This window comes from Leiobunum rupestre, chromosome 8 (assembly GCF_980474605.1).
Source record: "Leiobunum rupestre chromosome 8, qqLeiRupe1.1.hap1, whole genome shotgun sequence".
Taxonomy (NCBI): Eukaryota; Metazoa; Arthropoda; class Arachnida; order Opiliones; family Sclerosomatidae; genus Leiobunum; species Leiobunum rupestre.
Window position 1 is genome coordinate 56,571,560 of NC_143391.1, and position 14,118 is coordinate 56,585,677.

At 36.7% G+C, this 14,118-nt stretch overlaps 2 protein-coding genes across 2 annotated transcripts; one reads left to right on the top strand and one right to left on the bottom strand.

The window, feature by feature from the left end:
* Window positions 1-3,762: 3,762 nt before the first annotated feature.
* LOC149933760 (uncharacterized) lies at window positions 3,763-4,407 on the bottom strand. The gene is made up of 3 exons (XM_090157412.1): window positions 4,218-4,407; window positions 3,991-4,150; window positions 3,763-3,914 (listed from the first exon to the last, which is right to left on the bottom strand). Exons 1-3 carry the CDS (start codon window positions 4,395-4,397, stop codon window positions 3,763-3,765), a joined length of 492 nt encoding a protein of 163 aa, XP_090013538.1. The 5' UTR covers window positions 4,398-4,407.
* A 7,534-nt stretch (window positions 4,408-11,941) lies between these two features.
* LOC149933761 (uncharacterized) lies at window positions 11,942-13,694 on the top strand. The gene is made up of 7 exons (XM_090156122.1): window positions 11,942-11,956; window positions 12,247-12,311; window positions 12,376-12,489; window positions 12,587-12,817; window positions 12,891-13,120; window positions 13,178-13,337; window positions 13,422-13,694. Exons 3-7 carry the CDS (start codon window positions 12,447-12,449, stop codon window positions 13,490-13,492), a joined length of 735 nt encoding a protein of 244 aa, XP_090012248.1. The 5' UTR covers window positions 11,942-11,956; window positions 12,247-12,311; window positions 12,376-12,446; the 3' UTR covers window positions 13,493-13,694.
* The last annotated feature ends 424 nt before the right edge of the window (window positions 13,695-14,118 follow it).

The following is a 14,118-nucleotide window of genomic DNA, read 5'->3' on the forward strand; positions in this document are numbered from 1 at the left end:
TGGGTTTGCGACGATGATTCATTTTGCGTTGCGTCGAAAAGCTCTTCCCAAAGAGAGAGTAGATTGTTGAAAGCTTCAGAGATCAGGAACAGAAAATTTTCGTTCGATTTTTTGAAGAATAGAACTTGCAACTTGGATCCGTCAAAACCGAAAGAAATGTACACTGATCCTCGTAACGTGATTTTTATGTTGATACGTCTTTCTTGGGCCCTGTGTTTGGATACGGTATGGGTCTCGGCTATAGAAAATGAAACTGTTAAGCCTCGGTCTATTGAGTTAATTTAGTGTTAAAAAAGAATGCTTACCAATAGAACGTATTTCCATGTTTACGGTAGACGAAGGGAGCAAAGCTGACGCACTTCTTTTCAGTTCAGCGTTTGGAAAGAAATGACGCGTGGGAGATTAATCAGTTCCTATCTTCTCGAGATTAATCCATCACGTGATCTAAACTACAACTAACCTTCAAATTATATTGGCTGTCGCACTTAAGATTAAACCGTATCGTGATCGAAACTGCAACTAATGATTCCCATTGTTTGACGTCATATAATTAACCTACTTGAATATTTTGAAAAAACCTATTGTTTGACGTCATATAATAACCCCATTTTAATATCTAAAGTGGAAAACACCCATTGTTTGACGTCATATAATTAACCCACTTGACTATTTTGAAAAATCAAAATGTAGATTCCTCTCGATAGCTTATGATGCAATCATATCCTAGAAAACCATAAAATTAATAGTAATTAACATTAAATTAGTATTCTTTTAATACCATTTTGTGAAATACAGTGAGAAAAGTTATAATTTTGCGGTAGAAACCACAAAATGAACTGAAATAAGAAAATTGTAATTAAAATTATCACTACGGCTATAATTTAAGATGGTTTTTTCAGGACGGCGATTATGGCCGATGTTTTTTCTTCAGACTCCATATCGGAAATTAAGTTAAATGGAATATTTTCGTAAATAAGTATAAATTTTAGCCTAACTATAACATAATATAATATATTCTCGAGAACTGAACAAGTTCTTTGGGAATAAGAAATAAACTTACTATCTTACCCTCGGCCCTACATACGGGGGGGGGTCCTTGAACTGGGGAACGTTACTCTATTGTTGTTCTTTGTGCGTCTAGTACACGGATATTTGAAGCTCTCTCTCTCTCGCTCTCTACGTAAGTTTATTTTTTCTTAATTTTTGGAGTTAGGTTTCATTTTTCAAGTTAAAAAGGCGTTAAAATGGAAGGTTTACAGTACCCAGAAATTAATTTAGTGGACACCCCTGAATTGATTTTAATTGACACCCCGGAAATGATTCCAATCGACTCCCCTGATTTGATTGATATAACTGATAACGAGCCCACGGAAGTATCCATAGTAACTTTACCCGATTCGCCCGAAATGGAAGTAATAGATTTAACAGATAGCTTGGAGTCGGTACCCCCCTCACCCGAGTCTGCAGTAACAGATTCACAGGTTGAACGTTTAATATATATATAATTAGCAATGGACTATCTGTCTGATTATCAGCTTACCCGTCAAATCAGTACGCCTCCTATCGTTTATTTACTTTCACCTATTTTAAGACCGGATTTACTTGACCCTATTGAAGTAGCAGTAGCTGATTCACCTTCGTATAATCCATTTCCTATAGAAGGTCCGATACCATCGCCCTTTCTAGAATCATATGACCCGCGTCACTCTTTAACTTCGGAAGATTATTGTATCATGTCTTCACCCAGTACTGTCAAGATAAAACGATTAGCTGAGAACGTAGTAGTTGCCCGATGGGACGCGGAGGAACTTACTGCCGCTGCCGCTAGGGCAACCGAAATGTTCGAGGAAGCTAAAGCGTTGTTATCTGCCCGTTCAGCTAGAAGTAATCCCCCTAGTATTATTCCCCCTCCCTGTAATAAAGACCCCATAGCGGTCGCAGGCCCCTCACGAGCTCCGCAGTATTCGCCACCCTTGTCTCAGGTAATAGCTGTTGAGAAAAATGCGAACCCCGAGAACGCGAATTTGGCAGCCCCCGCTTCGTCGCCTCCTCTAGTCGGGGGTGGGCTAATTGCCGTTCCAATACCCCCGTACTCCTTTCCTAACTTACCAGATTCTGTTAAAATAAAGAATAATAATGTCAACAATTTCCCAAATTTTGGACTATTAGGACGGATTTTAAATGTCAGACTAGAAAATAATATCGAAAACGGTATTTATACGTTGATGGAAACCCTATTGGAAGACTGTTTGCCTTCCGATATGGTTTCTGTTTCGTTCGTGAACGTCAGTAAACCCGGCTTTCAAATTCACGTCAGTTTTCGACGTCGGAACCAATTAGATTTGCAATGGTTGATGACGTATATCGATGAAAAAAGCTATAGATCCGAGAACGACGGTGGTTTTTTTGAAGAAATTGTTACGGTTATTTTTAACAGAGTCAGGTGGTGTAAGAAGAGTAGATTTGGGAATAGCCCCTGAAAAAGAGTTTTTTCTTTTTATGTACCATTACAATAAATAACCCTGATAACATTTGTTTAGCACGCGATCTTGTAGTAGCCAGGACTCACCGAGAGCATATAAATAATAAAGATGATTTAGAACTTAAAAGAACTTATAACACCATAAGACGAAATAGGGGTAAGAACTTTGAAGCGCAGTTACAAACCTTTGAGGCTAGGAAACTTTTAGCTTACGCTGCGTTATCTGATGACGAATGCGCAGGTATGTACGCGTTAACTCGAATCCAAGAAATCTTGCCGGAATACAGTATAACAGTGTTTCAATTACGCAATCCGGCCCCCGTAATTGTTTATGGTGACGTAGTTGAAGAGAGGGAATGCAATGGACCTCTCGGCAAACGTCTTTACCCTTTAAATATTGACAATCATTTCAACGTAATTACTAACCCCAGTCCCTTTTCGCGTTTAATAGATTTTGCGAAAAATGTTTGGTAGGTTATAATAATCTCAGGGACCATAAATGCTCTCTTTTCTGTAACGCTTGTTGTAGAAAACAGGAATGCAGGAAGGACGTAGATATGATAATCTGCCAAATATGTTTAAGAGTTTTCCCTAATCAAAATTGTTACGATTATCATTTATCCGGACCCTAGCCCTTATGTAATAACCCTAGTAGCACAAAATCATCGGCCCGGCAGCTGGTGAAATGGTGTTGGCCGGCAGTGTTGGGGCGACAGCTGTTAGCAGCTGGGCGTGTCCTACCTGGCCGACAGGTGGATAAATTGTTGGGCTTCCTTTAAGCAGCCAGTATATTCCCAATAAAGAAACCTACGTTTATCCGTCCTTTTTGCCTACAATTACTCAACATTTCCCCGTCCTTTGTGCCTACAATTACCCAACATTTAAACGTCCATTGAACCTTTACTTACCCTGCTTTTAACCGTCATTTCGGCTAACATTTACCCTGCTTTTAATCGTCATTTGGGCCTACATTTACCCAGCTTTTCGCCATCATTTGGGCATACATTTACCCTGCTTTTAATCGTCATTTGGGCCTACATTTACCCTGCCCAAGTCTTAGTTAAATTTTTAAAATAAATATAAAAGTTATTAAATGTATTTATTTGGAAAATAACAATCTCTATACAAATTAAAAATGGTTTTAAGCTTTAGCTTGCGCAAATATACTATTTAAAAAATTTATATACAACGATATTTCAGGTGCACAAGGAATTTTATTTAAAAGAAATAAAAATATTTACAACCCGACTAGTTTCGGACACACTATTGGTCCGTCATCTTTATACAAGTTCATCACTGTCGTTGTCGCTATGAGTCTTCTTTCCTCGTCTTGCACGTCCTCCTTTCCTATCCGGTGCTCCTCTGATAAAATTTTTAACAGCAGCCTCAATGGTATATTCTTTTACTCCCTTAAAATTCATTTGGATGGCATCTGTGAAATTAAGATTTTTAGTTTAATATATGGAATTTGGATTTTATTTTACAAGAACTTTTTGATTTAACTTTACCTACTATAACGTTTTTCAATTTCAATTCTGATAATGGAAATTTTTCTTGCGAGCCTACCCAATTGAATTGTAGAACAATTGCGTGGGCAATTATTTTATCAAATAGCCGTCTACAGCAATCGGCTATCTTTTTCCCTCCGTACGGGCTAAAATTCCTAATCTGTTAAGGATAGACTAAAAAAAGTTATGAAAAGGTTAAAATAGGGTAGATATTCGTTACAACTTACAGCGTGCTTTCTAGTGTCTTCATTTTCTAACAACGTTTCGGCACTTTGAAGTTCTTCTAGTGTACTAATAGGTAGTTTTGGAAAGCCTTCTATGTCAGATACTTCTATAGCATTTCTGGGATACGTGTCTTGGCAGTTATTAAGTAGGATATCCACTTTTGTATTAAGATCCATCAACATTTTAATGCAAGTCCTTTTAAACGTTTCGTCACTTTCTTCTAGAAATTGTAAGAATGAATTATTTGTCAATTAAATATTTTACTATTGAAAATATTAGAAACTAATTATTATATCCGTGGGTAATACTTTGTTGCATTTGTGTAGTTTAAAAACCTTAATACAAATATAATATAGTAAAAAAGGTTGCAACAAATAAAGTTTTTACTACTAAACTGGAAAACCTGTATTTTGAGTTTTCAGTGAAATACTTATGAACAGAAGTTACAAGACCGCTATAGGTCCCTTTTACTAAATGCATTTTTCCATATCGCCGATTTAAAGTTTCGCGCCCTCCTGACTCCACTATCGACATCGCGACTAGTAGGTACCCACCATTCTATAGTGCAATTTTTGGTAGGAACTAAAGGTGGCGTGAGTCCAATGAATTTTCATATCCCCACGTTAAGGTAAATAGCTTTTTAAAATTTCGGTCCTCTCCAATAACTTCGGTTTATTTACTTCTGATAAAACGACTATTTGAAAAATATTGGTTAGCTTTAAAAAATTAAGAGTAGTGAAGAATTGGAACAATTGTTGCTAAAGAAACGTTCCCATTTAAATAAAGGAAACATTTGCCTTCAAAAGCACTTAAAGGATATGACTTAACGCTCTTTGAAAATCTAGCAATAAACATACCCAGATCAGATGACTTTAAAGGATAATTAAAAATGTTGTCATGATATTTACATAGGCTTCCCGCTAACATTATTTCCGTTTATCTAGTCCGATAGTTGTGTTTCACTACAATGACGTCCCCAGTAGTTAACTTAACACAGCTGTTAGCAAAGTGGGTCGTTAAACAATAACGTGGAGTCTTAAGCTTTTTAAACGACTGAACTCCCTTTGGTATATGCTTACTATTGTCATTAAATGGCTGTTTGAGAGCTATTCCAGCAGTCTTAGTATTTTTTGGGCAAATTCTTTGACGCCATCGACGCCTATCTTCCTACTCGAAATTTAAATTTTAAAATTATAGAACCAATCCGCCACCGCTTAGCCTTTTTCGGAGTAAGTACGTCGGCCTTGAAATTACATCACAAGTTTAAAGAGGGGGAGGAAATTAAATACATTGATATTTGTTCACTCTATCCGTGGTGTAACAAGTTACCCGTGGGACACCCTAAAATACATGTAAAAGCTCCTTTCCCCGATATTGATACCGTAAACGGTTTAATAAATGCGACAATGCTACCGCCTCAATCTCTCTACCATCCCGTTTTACCCCAAAGAAAAGGATCAAAACTAGTGTTTGCCAACTGCCAAAAATTTAGCGAGTCTCGAAACCGGCATCAACGCTCTAACGAAGACTCTGAAAGAGAATTAACTGGTGTTTGGGTAGCTGACGAGGTACAGTTCGCAATCGAAATGGGTTACAAGGTTATTTCTATTTACGAAATTTGGGAATACGAGATAGTACAATGCAATCCGTTATCAAAAGAGGGCGGTCTTTTCTCCGAATACGTCAACGCTTTTCTTAAACTCAAACAGGAATCGAGCCGCTACCCTTCGGGAATAGAGACCAATGAAGAGATTAAGGAAGGAGTAAAACTTGATCCTAAAAATATTAAAAAGAACCTCGGACTTCGTACCATCGCGAAGCTTTGCCTTAACTCTTTTTGGGGGCGTTTTGGTCTTAACCAGCGCAAAGACCAAACAGCTATTATTAGCGAAAACCAAAAGTTTTTCGATTTATTCTTAGACCCCGAGATAGAAGTTAAATTGGTTATTAGGCCTAAGGTGGTGCCTTGGGTATTAGCCTAGCTGATTATTATTCCCTTAAGTCAAACGCATTACGTGGTCAAGTGGGCGTTTTTGAAAGATATCGATCTTGTTTACCCAAACACGTAGTAATTGCTGCCTATACGACCGCAATGGCTAGGATCAAGTTATACTCTTATTTAAGGAGATTAGGTCCGCTTTCATATTATTATGGCACGGATTCCTGCATTTTTCTAAAAGAACGAGATGGGATAAAGATTGAGACGGGAAACTATCTCGGGGAAATGACTGATGAGTTGGAAAAGGCGCGTACATCCAAGAATTAGCTACCGGGGGTGCAAAAAATTACCCCTTTAAAGTACTGAACCCTACGACCGGTAAAGTCTCCTACGAGATGAAGGTCCAAGGGTTTGGTATAAATCAAGGAATTAAGGATTTAGTAAATATGGACACACTAAAAAGATTGATAGGCGTCGACGGAGAAACGAACGAACCAGTAACCGTACCCCAACCGCGGCAGATTTTACGGCTTTCCGACCATACAGTCGTTTCCGTCGACCGTACTAAAATCTATAGACCTGTCGTAGACAAGGTACGATTAGTGGACGACTGCATTACGGTACCCAATGGCTATAAAGCAAATCTAATTGGTCCCGAGGAAGGGGATGTAACGGCTGCCAATCGTTAATTATCGCAAAGTAAAAAAGTAAGCCTCTAAACTCGCGACTCTGAAGTGATTATAGGTTTCAGTCTCGCGACTTAAGAGTGATTTTAGTCTCGCGACTCTAAAGTGATTATAAAACCCATACGGGGTAAGGGACGAAATAAGTTATTCGATTATATTTTTCCCCCGCTGAAGAGTCCCCTAAATTTAACTGAATTTTAATTTACATATTCATTTGTACGATAGTACTCGAAGGGAAGTAAACATGCAATGCATTCATCCATTTAATTGCGTAACGGCAGGCCCGAGTCAAAGAGCCAAAAGCTATTTAATTGAATCTATAATTAATCACGAATAGGAAATGTTTGTTCCGGGTTTCAAAGAGATTCATTGGTATACGGAGAATGGCAAGCGCTTTACGATAAAATTAAACATCGGGTAGTTTTTAAAGAAGGATTACCGGTTTCATCCGACTATGACGGAAAAGATCCTATATTATTAGTTATCGACGACCAGATGATCGAGAGTAAAAGTAAAATTGGAGATTTATTCGTGAAAGGCACGCATCACTGTTCTCTAAGCGTTATATCTCGGCCGTTGCAAACCCGTTCCACGAAAAGCCATGTTAGCTTAATCCGACAAATCCCTGATAGACGCGATGTCGGAGTGTATTAATAATACTTTAATTGGTAACGTTAGATTATCATATACCCAAAAAAACCAGGTTATCTCGTCATAAAAATACCCTTAGAAAATTAGCTAGTAAACGCGTAGCTTGGAAAAGTAAAAACAAATTGTTAGTACAGTCTGGTGGCGATTTTTATCGTTTCTTCTACCCGTCGTTTCCACCCTACTTGGTTCTATATTCGGAAATAAACAACGAAACACGCTACAAAAATGGTTCTCGTCCCTAGCGAGGTTTTAAAGCCCGACCCATCCCAGCATCCCCTCGCCCTGACCGTCTCTGAATTAAACGCTAAGATGGACCAAATATTAAATATGAAAGACTTAGACGACGCCTCGAAATGGATTTTATACGAACAAGGTTTAATGAGGCATGGAAATCTACGTAAAGAGGCCACGGCTCCTAAAGAAATCGAAATAACCCCCGCGCTCGACTCGCTAAGTAGGGACTGGATAGACGATTTGCCTTTGATACATTATCATAAAACAGGGTGGATCAGTTGGAAGCTGTACTCGATAGAATACTGTGGGATGAAAACGGGGAGCTTGTAATAAACGGTCGACCTAGTAAAGGTTCCAATATTTGCGAATTTGCCAAAGCGTATTTAGATCCTAAAAACAACCCAAAACCTATCGAATATTTCGCGTTTGTTTCCAATTTAACCCAATTGACCTCTTCACCGGCGATCCCCGGCTTTCCCGTCCCGCTAGCTCCGAGCGCCCGACAACAAACTAGAAGTTTTCCCGTTAAGCCAAATGTGAAGCGAGAGTATCCGCCTCCTCAAAAAGGTCGCGCGCTTAGGACAGATAAGCCCCACTCCACCCGTAGCCTTGACTGAGATCACTCCGCGTCAGACGGGGACTCTTCTCCTCACTCGTATTAACAAACAAGGAGTCGCTCGCGAAAGTTGAAAGTATGGGAGAAGCTATTTTAGAAAAAAAATATTTTGACCCAAAGCATCCATCATCTTTCGGAGGCACTGAAAGTGTATTCCAGTCCGTCAAATCCCACGGCCTAAGTAGGGAAAATGTAGAAAAATGGTTAAGAGGAATCGACGCTTTTACAATGCATAGACCGAAATATAAAAAGTTTAAACGAAATAAATTAGAAATGATTAGATTTCGAATTTTGCGTAGTAATTAATATAAACTGCAGGTACAAACGCATAATATTTACGTGAATTTTATAAAATTAAAAAATTCTATATGTTTCAAAAACTTGATTTGAGCTTAAACTTTTAGTTAGAAACCTAGTTACTTAATAACGAGTTTGTGGTGCTAAACTAAATTAAAATGTTTCAGGCTCATTAAATAGTAAAATATAGTCCATAAATATATTGCTTAGAATTTAAAACAACTTTTATATTTGTATTGCGTAAATGATAGAATGCCGAAAGGGAGATACAAGCCGTTATCTTCATTGTCTGCACGCCAGCGAGCCAGGCGAATTAGTGCTGTTACAAACGAAACATCAGATCAATTTTTGAAATACAATGATCGAAATAGCCAAGAACAGGGTGAAAAAAATTTCGATTATAAAAGCTCTTCAGAAATAGAGATTGATGGGAAAGTAGATGGGTCAACCTCTGATGAAGAATTTGATGGATTAACTTCTGACAAAGAACTAGATGGTTCAACTTCCGACGAAGTAGATATTCAACTGTTAAACTAAGAGTCTGAAAACAATAATGAAATTGAAGGAGAAACTGTTATTACTAATGGTATACCTGATGACGAAAATAATTTTGAATCTCTACAAGACATAGCTGGTGCTGATAATGTAAAAGTTAGCCTAGCGAGATGGGTGACTGCCTTTGGAATCAGTAAAAATTCGGTTAATGGTCTTCTGAAAATCCTCAAAAATCATCAATGTTTTAAAGATCTTCCCTTGGACTCGCGAACGTTACTACAAACACCTAGATCTTCAACAGTCGAAGAAATACCTCCTGGCCGCTACTATCATTTTGGACTAGAAGCAGGCATTCGGCACATGGTTAGTCATCAACAGGAACAAGCTGCTACAGTACCCGTCTTCAAAATATTGATAAACATCGATGGCTTGCCTTTAGGAACAAGTACTACCAGCAACTTTTGGCCCATATTGGGAGCCATTTCATCTATGGAAAATTCCAAGCCGTTCGTTATCGGATTATATCACGGGTTAAACAAACCAAAGTGCTCTGATTTGTATTTGTCGTTATTTGTAACAGAGACCAACGTTCTGATAGATAGTGGACTTATAATAGACGGTGTGCAAAAAACAATTGAAATATTTGGGTTCATTTGCGATACCCCGGCAAGGGCATTTATTCGTAAAGTGAAAGGCCATAATGGGTACTTTGGTTGCGACAAATACACCCAGGAAGGGGATAAGACGTAGAAAACGGCACTGCTTCCCTTTAGTTGAATTTGAATTAAGAACCGACAATAATTTTAGAAATAAATTTCAAGAAGGACACCACCATGGATCTAGTATTTTGGAAAAACTAACTAACATTGACATGGTTAATGATTTTCCTCTAGACTTTATGCATCTTGTTTGCTTGGGGGTTGTCAAGAAAACTCTTAAATTGACATGGTAAATGATTTTCCTCTAGACTTTATGCATCTTGTTTGCTTGGGGGTTGTCAAGAAAACTCTTAAATTGTGGATGGGAGCCGAGGGTAAAAATGCACTATATAAATTTCGGCCAGATCAGATAACGGAGGTGTCTAATCGTTTGGAAGCGTTAGCACCTGTAACATGCTCCGAATTTGTTAGAAAGCCGCGATCGCTAAAAGATGTTGATAGATTTAAGGCGACGGAGTTCCGTCAATTTTTATTTTATTCAGGCATTGTTGTTTTAAAAAATATTCTTCCTAAAGCTCATTATGAGTTGTTTAGAGCATTGCATGTGGCAATGCGAATTTTAGCCACACCTCACGAAACGCTTGAAAAGATAGAATTCGCTGAAAAACTACTGAAATATTATGTTCAAATGTATGGGGTCCTTTATGGGAAACATCTTATATCGTATAATGTGCATGGCTTACTCCATTTACCCAAAGATTGTTTAAAGTATGGAAATTTAGATGTGTTCAGTGCTTTTCAATTTGAAAATTACCTTTTCACGTTAAAAAATAAAATTGCTAATGCAGGTCATCCTCTGAATCAAGCCATTTATCGCATTACAGAAGAAAGACAAATTGAGAGTGGGTTAAAGGCTTGAAATGAAACGACATTTAGCAAGATACATGAAGATGGACCACTTATACATGGTTGTACTGACCCTCAATACAAAAAAGTAATTCTATCGAAATTTCAAGTCTCCATTTCTAAACGTGACAACTGCTGTATAGTAGATGACTCTTCAATTGTGGCAATTGAAAACATAGCTTCTTGCGAAGATGACCAGTCAAAATTATTCATAATTGGAAGAAAGTTCATAACAGTTAGACTATTTTATTTCACCTTGCCCATCGTCAGAAGTTGGTGTATTCTGTGTTTCAAATTTATCTACGTTAATGAAGTGGCCTCTTTGTCAAATAGTATCAAAAGCAATGAAATATCCAATAGAAAACACAAATACGTTCATCGTAATGCGACTTCTGCATAACCCTACTGAATAAAAGGTAGATCGTACTTACAATTTATCTAATTTTTTGAAACCCGTATGCTCAATGCTTTTAATTATTCATATTTAACAAGCTATAATAATCCATGAATGAATTTATTTCGGTGTTTAAATTTTTGCTAGCTATTTAGTTTTTAACTATTCTTTTACATTCATATTTATTTATTTATTTTATTTATAATCAGTATTGTTTTTATAGTGTTTGAAAAGTTCAAAATCGTGGAGTTCGCACACGGTGGGGTGGCCGTGATACCATATTCTTGGGTTTTCAATGGAGACAAAAAACCAAGTTGTTACTGGCCAGGGGACAAAGTGGCTTCCCGTTATGCGAAGAAGCAAGCTACGCCAATAACTGAAGAGTGGGAAACTTATGAAATATCGATCATTTTGAGCTGTGGTAATTAGTGAAATACAATATGATCCTAGAATATCAGGACCAATAGTAACTATAATATCAGGACAAATGTGCATTGAATTTATACTTTGTATATTTTTGCAATTTTTCGGTTCTACGAAATAAAGAAAAATACTATTGGTTCAAATATTTTAAAACCACTGTAAAGTTTGGTATTTAACAAACTTTTCAATATATCATTTCAGAAACGTTTGACGAAGCTTGGAAAAAAATGGTAAAGTATGTAAAGGACACCGATGTTTCCAATAGCGAACGCGAGACTGGACCCGGAAAAAGAAAAAGAAAATCAAAAAAGAGTGCTGATCTGCCAAATAAGATACTGACCTCATCCTCATCTGAGGATGAAATAGAACAAGACTCTACTGATAACATCCCGGAGCTTCCAGTGTTGAAATCCATCCTACCTCATTCATCAACCTCCAAAGGTGCAATATATTAGAAGGAAGTAAAGAGGCAACTTTATATTTACTCAGTAAAAATTCTTTTAATTAATAAAATAAAATTAAAAGGTCAGACCTGATGATGCCTCTGTAAGAGGCGAAACTAGTCGTTGTTGACCTTTTAATTTTATTTTATTAATTAAAATAATTTTTACTGTGTAATTATAAAGTTGCCTCTTTACTTCCTTCTAATATTACCATATACACAGGTGTTTTAACTCTAAATTAAGGTTTAATACAATTAATCAACCAAATGTTAAAAACTCCTTTTTTAGTTGGAAACTCAACGAATGGCCTCAAAAAAATGTCAAAAAAAGACCTGTGGAATTGGCAGAATTTGGTAAACTGGTTTAAATTTGCTTGAATTATGTCCCGAAGAGCTTCACTTCATTTTCTATTTTTAGATTCGATCGACGATCAATCACGTAAAAAAACTACAACTACAACTATTAACACGCACGCATCTCTTGTAGATATGGTTAACCTCCCGAACTACGATGACTTGAGTGTCAGTGAAGGTAATTCAAAATGGAAATTTTTTATACTTATTACCGGTTATAATTATAATTACAAGGTCAAATATAATGGTTTGGTTTTTTTATTTCGATTCTGTAGAGTCGACTGATTTTGTTGTAGGACCTATTCGTAAATCAACCCCTGCGAATCAAATAGACAAAATTAGGAAAGTGCCAAACGCAACCTCCGTATGTTCTGAAGCAGATCAAATTTCGCAGTCGCAATCAGGAAATAAATTTGGACAAAGCTTCACCCCAAGTACTCCAAAGAATTGCTCTGACATTGGCCGATCAAAATCTGCATCTAGTCGTATGGTTTCTGTTAGCGAATGTAAGTCATTCAGAAGGTTACAATATTTAAATCTAATATATAATTTCTAATTTCAATGCCCATTTTTATATAGCATGGCTACGGAGTATCTCTCGGAATTTAGAAATTATGAAAACTAACCAAAGGGAAATACTTGAAACCTTAGAAGCAGTTGTAAAAAATACTAAAAGTGCCAGTAAATCTGCCGCATCCGGGGAAGACGTTGAGCAGCTGAGAGAAATATTTGGATTCCCTTTAGAACAAGAAACAGAACTGGATTTACTAGAAGAATCTTTGAAATCCGTGGAAAATATCAACAAATTGGTAAGTTGATCTCTTTGTAATTATAAAATATTAAAATAACTTGTATTAAATTTTTAGAGGTGCTATTTAAAACAATTTGGTGGCGTGACGTTGTACGACGCAGTTAAACGGATATTAAATCACGTCTTCACTGATCTGTTTGCGAAGGAATACAGCTGGGAGGGAAGAAAGGGGAAAAGAACGTTAAACAACCTAAAATTAATGAAAATAGTTATAGGTGAGATAATTAATTCCTACTCTTGTAATTTATTCCTACTTTGTTTTTATGTTTTAAAAACGAATTTTTTATCCTTTAAATCAGACACTGTTCGAAGCTCCAAAACCTTCCAAGAGGCTACAATTACTGATATTGAAAAACCAATTAAATCCTGATTTAACCACTCCTCCGACAGAGTGAAATCTAAGGAATCCATCACATCGAAGAAAATCTAATTAAGCTCTATTTGAAGATTAATTACTAATTATAGCCTTTTCTTTTAACATATAAAATTACAAATTAGTGTACATAATTCATTAGTAACTGAATGTAAACATTAATTTTTAAAAATGTTAAACGTTATTTTTAGCAAATGTACCTAAATCATGAATTTTAAAATTAAATTGTTTAACAATTTAATAAGCGTGTGTACATTTTTTGCATATTTACGAAAAGCTTAGGATATCTCTATAATGTCCAATTTAATATTCGTTGGACGTTCTATGGATTTCTGTGGAAACAATTTTTGGGTTTGTGGATATACTATGTACATACCTGGGGAAAATATAAAGTTTTTATTACTTAATTTAATGTTCTCAGAATATACCTGGGAGAAAACGGGATATCCCTAAATTAAATCCAATATCCCTAGAATATTCCTAGCACCAAAATAAGAACTAATGAAATTCCCTCCAAAGTCCGTGGGATATCGGTTAACCGTCTCAACTTTCCTCTACCGGATGTCTTAGGGATAAGGATACTGATGACATTTGGTTACCCGATGGACGTCCCCAAATCGACA